This window comes from Desmodus rotundus, chromosome 13, assembly GCF_022682495.2.
Source record: "Desmodus rotundus isolate HL8 chromosome 13, HLdesRot8A.1, whole genome shotgun sequence".
NCBI classification, from domain to species: Eukaryota; Metazoa; Chordata; class Mammalia; order Chiroptera; family Phyllostomidae; genus Desmodus; species Desmodus rotundus.
This window is the reverse complement of record NC_071399.1, coordinates 52,786,971-52,797,881: the sequence shown is the minus strand read 5'-3', so window position 1 is coordinate 52,797,881 and position 10,911 is coordinate 52,786,971. Positions and strand designations below refer to the sequence as shown.

The window sequence follows — 10,911 nt, the reverse complement described above, 5'->3', positions numbered from 1 at the left end:
TGATGAGTTAGCACATTGGTAGTTGAAGTCAAGGGTGGATCTGGACAGACCAGGCAGCATTAGGAACAGGCCAAGGGCAGATTATCTAGGCACTCCAACATGGAAGAGGTGGCAAAGGGGCTGAGGAAGAAATGGTTAGCGAACTTGGAGAATGAAGTGTCATAGAGGCCAATAAAAGGGATCGTTTCAAGGATAACAGTCTGGTCCCCATGACTAATGCTGTGGATAGGTTAAATAAGAAGAGAATTAGGACACCCCTCCCCCTCTAAACCCAATGGTTTAGAACGTTTTCAAAGCCACAGATGATCTTTGTCAAGGTCCTCTCTACGTAATTCCACAGAAGTCAGTTTGTAGGGAAGAATGAGTGGCAGATTAAGATGTGGACGTGAGATTGATAGGAGTTTATCTCCCGAAGAGCGCCGCTGTGAGAAGGTGGGGACTGAAGGCAGACTTGATCAAGTAAGCGTTTTCAACTTCTCGGTTTGTTTTTAAAATGGGTGATTTGTGTTTGACATTATTAGGGGCCATGGGAAAATGCTGATAGAAAGAGCCTGGAAGTTCACAGAGGAAATAACATGAAAAAGCCAATCTCGGATTGGAACTAGATGGCAACAGACTTAAGAGGCCAGAAAAGATGATCGGAAAAGCTATTTGTAACATTTTCAAAAGGTTCCTAATTTAAATACAGTGGTCGAACTGGAAGGCAGATGGACTCCTTAGCTGTTTTTTTCTTTTCAGGAAACCGTTAATGATGAAAAACCAATAAAAGAAGCACTGTCTCAAACTTAACCTCTTTCAGAAGCTAAGCGGTCTGCAATCTTTTTAACATCACAATGAATAAGCCACCTCTGGCGCAGCTGGTTCCAGAGCGGCTCGGGAATGCAGTTTTCTCCCTTGCTCCGTTGAAGTCGATACTGTCCAGTGCGATTCCTCTTCGAGCCTCAGCGCCCGGAGTAGGGGAGGGGCCTGCAGCGTGGGCAGCGGGCGTTGGGAGTGAGGCGGACGCAGGCTGCACACGCCCGGAGCGGGAGAGAGGGAGACGGGCGCTCGAGGAGTCTATCCAGACTACCGACCACCACCGCTCCGGTTGCCTGCGCGACGGCCGGCCCTGCCCGGGCTTTCCCCGCCAGCCGACCCCCGGAAAAGCCACTTCTGGGCGCCCGGTGCCTGTGACCACCCGGCGGCCGCTTTCGGTTCTGTGCCTTATAAGGCCTGACAGAGGGGTCACGTGCGTCCCGGGCCGCCCGCCCGGAGGAGGGGGCGGCAGGGGGTGGGGCGGGAAGCGGGGAGGAAAAGGGGAGGGAGCCGGAGGCGGAGGAAGGAGCGAGGGGCGGATTCTGCGGCCGTGGGAGGTGGCGGCGGCGGCTGCGGCCGCGTTGGGGAGCGGATCGCGCGGAGCTGGACCGAGGAGGTGGAGGAGGAAGGGACCGGAGCGGGGGCGGGAGAGCGAAGCGCGGCGGAAGCCAGAGACGGCGGGAGGGCCGGTGGCTGGCCCCGGGCGGGAGCCGGGGCTACGGCCACAGCGGCCAAGAGGATCGCGGCGTGGGAGGCGCATCCAGTGGCCCCGGCGGCTGCCCGGGTACGCGCGCTTGGGCGGCCGGCGGGCGCGGGCCGGCGCGATGGAGCCGCAGCACGTGCACCCCGCGCCCTGCGCCCGCTGCCCGGCCTGGGAGGAACCGGTGGGTACAGCGCCGCGCCCACCCCCTCCCACTTCTTCTCTGCTCCTCCCGCCCGGGCCGTGTTCCGTTCAGGAAATGGCCCGGGATGAGGTCTCCAGCTGCTTCCCAGCCGGGGCAGCGCTTCCTCCGCCGTCCGGGCTCCTCCTCGCGCGGCGCCCGTCGCGCCTTCGTCCCACTGGCAGAGGTTCTTGTCGAGGGGCCGCTGGCGAGCCGCTGAGGAAGGCCCTAGGAGGACGTTTTTGAGCTTCCTCGATCTCTCAACTTTGTGATTTGATTTTAGAGCGTAGTAGGTAGGGTAGAGGAGAGGAGAAACCCAGGCTCTGGGGTCAGCCTGTGGGGCGCTGGGGAGACCGGCTTCTTCTCCCGAGACCGCGCCCTGGCGGTCACCTGGGCGCGCAGGTTCCTGACGACCGGTGCTTGTGGAGGGTGGTCGCTGCTGGCCGCCCAGAACCACGCCTCCGACTCCGTTCGCCGCTAAAGCCCTGGGCTTTTCTAGGGTTCGGTTTTGCCAGGGATGAAGCGGGAAGCCAACCTCGATTTCGCTGCACGTGCATCGCGGAGGTTGGGTCATTTTAGGGACCGAGGGTAGTGTGTGCGTGCGTATTGTGTTTGTGAGAATGGGGAGGAGACGGAAGGAGGCGGCTTTGCATTTGCTTCCTTTAACTTCCTTCTTTCTTCCCACTCTGACAGAACCACCTCACAATCCTCCAGGGATTCTACACCGGAATCCCTGTCTCACTCAGAGCTCTGTAAGCGTGTGTGGGCTGCCTTTTCCCTGGCATCGAGTTTTGGTTTTCCACGCCCTTCCTCGATGTTTGCTACACCGTCTTGGTGAAATTCTTGAGCCTGTCTGAAAAGTCTTGTTCGAAATTTTTGGGCTCATCCACGCTCTTTTTTTTAACGTGTTCAGATACTCTTTTTCCCAGGGACTCCGCGTGTCTTCTAAGGCTGGCCCCCTGCCTGCTGAGAGCTTCTACGTCAGGTGCCAGGCTTGATTCTCCTTTTCCTTTTATAATATGCACACTCCCAGCTCCTTTGCCCAGAGTACGTTTCTCTGCCTCCTGCTTCCCGACCTTCCATAAGTGTCTTTGGACTCTGATCCTTCTGCATCTGCAGCTGTCTTTGCTTTTGTAAATTTGAACATGTTAGGTTGCCCATCTGCTCATGTTCTATTGTGACTATCACTGGGGATCAAATTATCTTGAAATTAAACATAGAATTTAGTTTTGAAGTTTAAACGAAAGATCATTGAAAACTAAATTCAGTGACTTACCTGTTTTTGTTACTTTTTTACTTTTAAGCTTTCTTATATAAAGTCCTTTTGAACCTCGATACTTTAAGCCACCACCAATCACAATGGAAAAATACCTAGTTTTATCTATTTTACTTTAGGGTGCTAGTGCCAGAACTACTTTGTGCCTAGAAATATGCAGAGAAACTAATTTTTGTTTTGTTTTACATCTCAAAATGACAAAAATGAAAATGCTTATTTATTAGCTTTTAAAACTTGAGCCCTAACACAAATGTGTGAGTGAACTGTGACACTTATCCAGACTGCAGAACTCTTCTTAAAAGTTAGATTTATTTTCTTTAAAAATGGAATGCCTTTTATTAACTCAACAGATATTTTATCCAGCACCTATCATGTTTCAGGACTGTTGGATATCGCTGCTAACAGCATAGACACAAATACTTAAATCCTCACAGAGAGTATATTCTTAACAATGTCTTGTTTCGTATATGTTAATGGTTTACATTCAGATAAGCCAAAAAGCATCTTCAGAGATCCCAGGTATGTTCCATAAAATGATACTTTTGACAAAGTGATTTTATTTACTGTGACCATACATGTATGGCTACAGAGTCTAAGATCTAATAAAGGGGATTTAAGTTCTTAAAAAAGTAAGTTATCCTAATTATTGAGAAGTGGCATGCACAAGAAGAAAGGAGGGATAAATTAGGGGAAAAAAGAGTATTTAAATGTTAATTATTTCAGTCATTTGGAGCTAACAGATGAAATACCAGTTTAAATATGTTTTTAAAGGACACAAAATTCCATAAAATCAGGCAGTCTTGAACTGTCCTTGGACATTGAAAGGCTCAATCAGTGACCCGTAAGACTCTTCCCCAAATGTTCTTAATACCACATACATACAAAATTTCAGGGGAAACACAGATTTACTGAAGCCCAATCTGTGGACCCTCCGAGACTTTGGGTTGAAAACATCCGCTTTGACTTGGATCCTTTGACTCGGCTTTGATTTATTTAAAATCTGCTTTTATAATTCATATAGGTGTATAGAATTCAAATGTAGGTGATACTGTACTATGAAAGTATATTCATTTATATTTATGAAAATTAAACATACAGATTTCGATATTGGGATATCCAATATCAAATAGGCAATGTTCACATTACATATATCCTGTTGCATTATCCCGTGTTGCGTATAACACCATACATTTAAGGATTTACTCATTCTTTTTTTTTTGATGGAATCTAAAATAATGATGTTTTGGTTCTGCATGGAACTATTCACAGAAAAGTAAACATAACCTTGGGAATTGATGCTGAATAGTAGTGAAGAGAACAGCTCTTATTGCTTGTGAAATGTAGTCATGTCTGGAGCTGAGAGACAGCTGCTGGACTTCATGGCATTCTTTTATTTGAAGGTGAAATTAGGTTATTTAGTTAAGCAAGGGCATATAAATAAACTGGTAGCCATATCATTACCCCAGCTAGGATGTTGGGCCTAAAAGAAGATAAATGTTATATTCAGGTGTCTGTATTTTCTTTAATGCTAGCTTCAGGATGTAGTCAAGTTAGTAGAAATAGAGGCATTACCTAAATTTCTAATCAATTAAAAAATATTTTGGTTGTGGGAATAGGTGGGTAGGAAGATAGCCAAACAACCCTTACTCGTAAATAATAGCCAAAACTTAAAAAGTGTGGGACCATTTGCAAAGTGGTTCTTAGACAATGGAGTGATGTCAGGGTATATTTTACTTACTAAAAAAAATTTTTTTAATGTCCAGATGACTTTTTAAAAAGATTTTATTTATATTTATTTTTAGAGAGAGGGGAAGGGAGGGAGAAAGAAGAGAGAGAAACATCGATCAGGTTCCTCTCCTAAGCACTCCTACAGGACTGAGCCCTGACCGGAAATCCAACTGGCAACTTTACACTTTGCGGGAAGATGCCTGGCCAACTAACTGGGCCAACTAACTGAGCCACACCGGTCAGAGCTGTCCAAATAATTTTTATATCTAGTTGGCTCTGATGAAACTATTCAGAACTAATGGAAAACTAGGCAGGAAGAGTTTCAAAGGAAAAAGGGCCAAAATATAAATGAGAGGTTACATGTATATATGTGCGCTAGGTCTAGATGATGAAAGGATTTTCCCTTAGGTGCAGAGCTGACCATATATATACATGCAGTTGATATCAATTAATTTCAATCTTTTTCATTCAGGTAACAAGGCAACTTTAATACAGTAAAGTTTTTAATATTAAGTTCTAAATATGTAACAGATAGTAGTTTTGAAATTTGGATGAAAGCAGGCCTGTACTTGTTCAACCTACAGTGTTCTTTGCATGAGTCCCATTGGTTAGGAACATGAGTCTCAGAACATGTCTGTTTTTAAAGTGTCTACTTGGGTTCTTCAGGATACAAATGTAGACTTCTACATGTTTATGATAAAATATTTAACATAAAGCCATAGAACATACAGGATTAAAAAGTCACAAATAGATAATAAACCTCTGTTAAAATGATCAATAGTAGTTCAGGATGTTTATAGATAGTAACATGCTAATATGCATAAAGTTGGTATGGGAATGAGAATTGGCTGTTACTTATATATATCCAGTGTAATAGGTTTTTGTTGTTTTTTTTTTAAATGGGTCAGGAAGCACTGTTGAGTAGAAACCTGATTTAGTGGTAGCTTCCATTTCCATTTTGTCCTGAATGCAGTATCTGCATGGCTTATGTCCAAGTTTTCAGTAGTGTTTTTGTGGTATGTTCCACAGATTTCAAACTAACAATAATAAAAGAATTATGTAAGACACATATAAGAAATTATTTGAAAATCTGAAAACACCAAGTAAGGAAAATGTCAAGGAAGTCATATAAATCAAAGAATAATATAACATACCGCATATTTGAAATTCACATCAGTTGCCATTTTGAGCTACATTAAAATGGTTGAAAATATTGAGCTCTTGACATTGCTATTACATTTTAAGGAAAGTGGAGTGCATTGCAGATAGACAATATACAGATTGGTTATTCATTTTGGAAACTTCTAATTTGCAGACAAAACCTGAGAAAAAGCTAGTGGGTCAGGTACCTTGTATTAGGGATTAATACTGGGAAAATTAGGGATTGTATTAGGGAAAAATTCTCTTCAGTAGAGATGATTGAAGAAAAGAGGGTATTTTCATAAGCTGTCTTTTGTGGGAAATGAAGTGACATTCCTTCCTACACAGTATTTCCACTCTGAGTGTTCTATGTGCTAGGGAAATTGTAGAGCAGGGATCACTCATTTAGCATGAGTAGGCTAAGTCACAACGAAGTTTTAGAACTTGTTACTGGAGTCTTTGAAGAGCAGGGATAACTGTGGGGTTAACATGTTTATGAAGTAATGAATACCTTTACTTTGAGGTATTAATTGTCCAGCTCTTGTACTTGAAACTATTTTAAAATATCTTTAAGCAGTAACTATTTGAATCAGAGTGAGAGATTTATTCAGTTCTCTTGTTAAGATCACAGAATGAATAGGCATGGGTATTAAACAATGCCTTTCAGTTTAATCACTCTTTTTCTGCCTGGATTCTGGAAGAATGTTACTATATAAAACTTGAAAGCCTAAAGTATGAATAGAAACATAATTGACAGATTAACTCTTGTTATATAGTGTGGTTAAGTGACTAGAACATTAGAATAGTAATCATGATTTTTTTTTTAATTTTAAAGATCTTACTTATTTTTAGAGAGAGGTGAAGGGAGGGAGAAAGAGAGGATGAGAAACATCAGTCAGCAGTCTGGTTGCCTCTCCTGCATCCCCAGCTGGGGACTTGGCCTGCAACCCAGGCATATGCCATGATCAGAATCAAACTGAGACCTTTCCTTTTTTGGGAGGGCACCCAACCCACTGAGCCACCAGTCAGGGCAGGAATCATATGATTTTTGACTTTGGTTCCAGTTCTTGATTTGGGGCCTCAGTTTCTTTATATTCATTAAGAGAGGATTGAACAGTTTTTTTTTTTTCTTTCAAAAGGCCCTTTACTAGGTATTCTTGTCTACATTGCAGAACCACTGGACTTATCAGTGAGCAAAGAGCTAGGTTGGGATAAAGGCCATTATTTGAATTAGTTATTTTTTCTTATTTCTGCTCACAGTAATGTTCTGTGTAGATAGAATTACATATTTACAGAGCTGTAAGTGCTTAAAGTTTATTTTGCCCAACTCCTTCCTGACTAAAGAAGACAACTGAAGCTGCAGAAGTAACCTCTATCAATTGTACTGCATGTTGGCAATCTCCTGTCTTTGAAGATTCAAACAAACCAGCCCTTTTTAAGTATCAATGAATTTCATCTACAGTGTGTATATACAGTATTGGGATTGAACTGTTTATTAAAATCTCTTAGAACTGTTAGGGGTTTTTTTTTTTGACAAAGAAATAAAATTACTGGGAGTAGTATTGCAACTAAAAAAACCCAATAGAATCTTAGTTTGGACTACCATTAAGGGTGATATCAACTGAAAAAGTAGGTCGTGACAACTGAAAAAATACAAATGGGTATTGAAGGCCCATTCAACACATTAAAAAGATTGCTTTACGGAAGTGTGAAGGGACTCCACCGTCTGGCAGGGACTTTTTTGCGGGGCGTGGACTTTAAAATTTAGCTAATACCAATTTGTAGTTACCTGTGGATGACAAGAAGAATCTAATTTTTGTACTTTTCTCCCCTAAGCCCTTCCAGCCTCCCACACCTGCCCGAGTTCTCTGACTCAATGCACGCACAAACAGCCCTCGGGGCTGCTGTTCCCAAGTCTTGGCTTATCCAACTTGCTTGGGACGAGTTGTGAGCAGTGGCTGTAGCCTGTTGATCCCATTTCCTTCTGCTCTAGTTCGGGTTAGGGAGTGGCTCTCCCAGGACTTCCACTGTTTTCGTGCTCTGGCACTGGTATTCACATGGCTCCAGTGCATTGTTTTCTTCTAGGCAGTCGCGGGTAGTGCTTCAGCTTAGACCTTTATTTTGCATTCTGCCGTCTTGGGCTGCAAGTACTCTTGTTGTTTCTGCTCTCTCCCCCGTTCTTCCCAGTTTCCTGTTAGCCAAAGGCATCGCTCTTTCCGAACGAAAAGTTATCAGAACGGAGTGGAACCTCCCGGAAAATGCTCTTCTCTTCCGTGTGTACCGGATGGGAGTGGGGGTGGCCCAGAAACTCAATGCCACTGTCGGTAGCGCTGAAAGGAAGGACCAGAACTCCAGGCAGAGGCGGGAGAGGTGTGGTTCATTGGAGAAAGGCTGGGGGGTCATGAGGCAGGCAAGGGGCTTCGTAAATGCATTTCGGGGGCGGAGGGAACTTTTATTTAGTGGGAACTCTGCGTAGAGGCCCAAGTGTGTCTGAGGAGATTCTGGGTCCAGGAGGTGGCGGGGTGCACCCAAAAGGGTGGGGAAGAAACTCTAGGTCCCTTTTCTACCCCAGGGGCCATTCTACTGCTGCTGCCCGTGAACCAAGGAGGGAGCATCGGCACTGTCGGGCTTTCGGGGGGTGGCTGCGGGGTTTCTCCCTATCCCCACGTCCCCCTCTTCGCCCCACGCTCGCGTCCATCCCGGGGACCCCAGACCCTGGGCGAAGTGGGAAGTCCTTTTCCCTCAGTCACCCCTATCCTCTCTACCCGCGCTAGTCGTATTACGGGTCAGGACCCCTATACCATCCCGAGGCGGGGTGCGCAGGGGTGCCAGGTCTGGCCGGAGCCAGGTGGAGGGCCAGGAGCGCGCCTGAGCCGCGCAGACCCTTCGCCCGCTGCGCCCTCTGGGGGACTGGGAGATGGCGGCGGCAGCTGCGCGGGGCTCCGGCTGTGGCAGAGCCCACCCACTGACCAACGCCGCCGCCCCCGCCGGGCGGTGCTGTGTCCCCGCAGGAGTCGGAGAGGATGGCCGGGGCCGGCAGCCAGCACCACCCTCCAGGGGCCGCGGGAGGAGCGGCCGCCGGGGCTGGCGCCGTGGTCACCGTCGCCGCTGCCTCCGCGGGGCCCGGAGAGGATTCGTCCGACAGCGAAGCGGAACAAGAGGGACCCCAGAAACTGATCCGCAAAGTGTCTACCTCCGGGCAGATCCGGACCAAGGTGAGGCGGGCCTGGGGAGTGTAGAAGGCGGGGCGCGACGGGGCGGGGAGTGGGAGAGAGACGCCGCCTGGGGCGCGGGGAGCGCACGGGCGCTCCGGGAAGTGTAGGGAGCCGCGGTGGGGGCAGGGCCCGCGGGAGCCGGACCCCGGCGCCGGTGGGAGGCCGCTGGGGTGGACTCCAGGGGTCCCGGCGGGTAGAGCTGCGGCTCGGCGGGAGCGTGGGAAAAAGAGAGGCGCTGTTGAGTTCCCGTTTGGGAAACTTAAAAGGAGTCTTTATTTCTTTCTCCTCCCTGCCGAGCAGTGGTTCGGTGGGGTGTTTGCGTTCTGCAGGGAGAAAAGGGCAGGCCTACGAGCCAGGGCTGCAGTGCCCCTCCACCTTCCCTTCTTGAGGGCAGCAGTCTGCCCCTTCTCTGGCCCACTTTGACGGGGTGGCCAGGTGATGCCGCACAGCCCCGTTGCCTCCTATTGCGGTTTGGAAGGGGGAGCCTTGTATGACGCCGCTGGTAAATGATACTCGCGGTTATCCGCACCCTGCGCTTTGCAAATAGCAGCAGGCTAGGCTTTCCAGTTGTAGTTTCCCGTTAAGTGCACAGTTCAAATTTTACCAACATACCCATTGTTACTTTTAATAGTGAAAAGTAGTATCTTTGTATTATATGGAGATTAGCATGCTGATAACTTGTTATCTAGCAGGTACTTTTGATCTGTCAGAGCTCAAAGTTGAGAGTTTTCATTTGGTCGTGAACATACACATAGCAAATTCTTAGGACTGAAAGATAATTTATACTTTCTAATTTTCATCCTAGTTTAAAAACCATTGCACAGAGTCTGTTATCACTGGGAGACTTTAATGAGGAATTTGAAAAATGAACTAACAAAACCATTGGATGTGTGTTCTGCAAAGGTTAATTTATTCTATATTTTTATTAGAATTTGTTTTCTAAGGTCAACAGACCCCCTATTTGAAAATATAACTTTTATTATATGCCTATGGACTCATCTTTGAATTAGGCTGCCTCCTGTTTTTCTAAAATAAATGTGTAAGAACACCCAATTGTTAACATTTCTGCTAGTAAAAAGTAAAGGATTGTGTCAGTCATTTTTTAAGAGCACATCTTGTAATTCCTTTTAATAGTGACACTTATGAATTTTATATCATTTGTGATAAAGTAAGGTTATGGGGTTTAATGTTTTTAGAAGATTAAGGCTAACAAGATAGGAACTTTCCTAACATTTGAGACTGTTTCCTAACAGTCTCTTTAACATTTGAAATCTTAATTTTTAAAAATAGTTCATAAAATTGTTACTAATGGGCAAAATGGCAGGTTTTAAAAAATAGTATATTTTATGTATTTATATAAAGTGGTTAACATTCCATACATACTTATATTAAGATTATCCAGTAAATTTTTAAAAAAATTTTATTGTTATTCAGTTACAGTTGTCTGCATTTTCTCCCCATCCCTCCACCCCACCCAATTATCCAGTAAATTTATACAGTTTGAAAGAAAATTTAGAGATGGCTCTAATTTGAATTGAGTACAGTAAAACAACAAATTTATTGGGAGTACCACTAAAATTTGTAGATTTCATGAACTCATAGTAATAGTTAAGAATAATAGCTTAAAGAGTAATAGCTACTCTTTAAGTTTGATATTCCCAATGGTGTGGGGGAAAAGCATGTTTATTGAGACTAAGAGTAAATTCAAAAAGCACATTTACTGTTAGTTTCTCAACTTTGTGATAAAAATATTGAACACATATATTTTGCTATGAGTATAGATCATTAGTGATCAATAAATGAAACGTTCCCTTGAATAACAACACAAAATTAAAATTAAAAACAAAAAATAAAAAGTCAAAAAAAAAAAAAAAAA

General features: G+C 44.9%; 1 protein-coding gene across 7 annotated transcripts in view; it reads left to right on the top strand.

Moving 5' to 3' along the window:
• Nucleotides 1-1,315: 1,315 nt before the first annotated feature.
• The window catches only part of DGKH (diacylglycerol kinase eta), a 231,013-nt gene continuing 221,417 nt past the window's right edge, over nt 1,316-10,911 (top strand). For 2 of the 7 annotated variants that reach the window (XM_053916769.2, XM_053916768.2), the window contains exons 1-2: nt 1,316-1,679; nt 8,832-9,035. In XM_053916769.2, the coding sequence (XP_053772744.1) occupies nt 1,620-1,679; nt 8,832-9,035 (264 nt within the window). In that variant the 5' untranslated portion in view covers nt 1,316-1,619. Of the gene's footprint in view, nt 1,680-6,247; nt 8,191-8,831; nt 9,036-10,911 lie in introns of those variants that run through there. The other 5 variants (XM_053916774.2, XM_053916773.2, XM_053916770.1 and 2 more) reach the window with 4 other exon arrangements.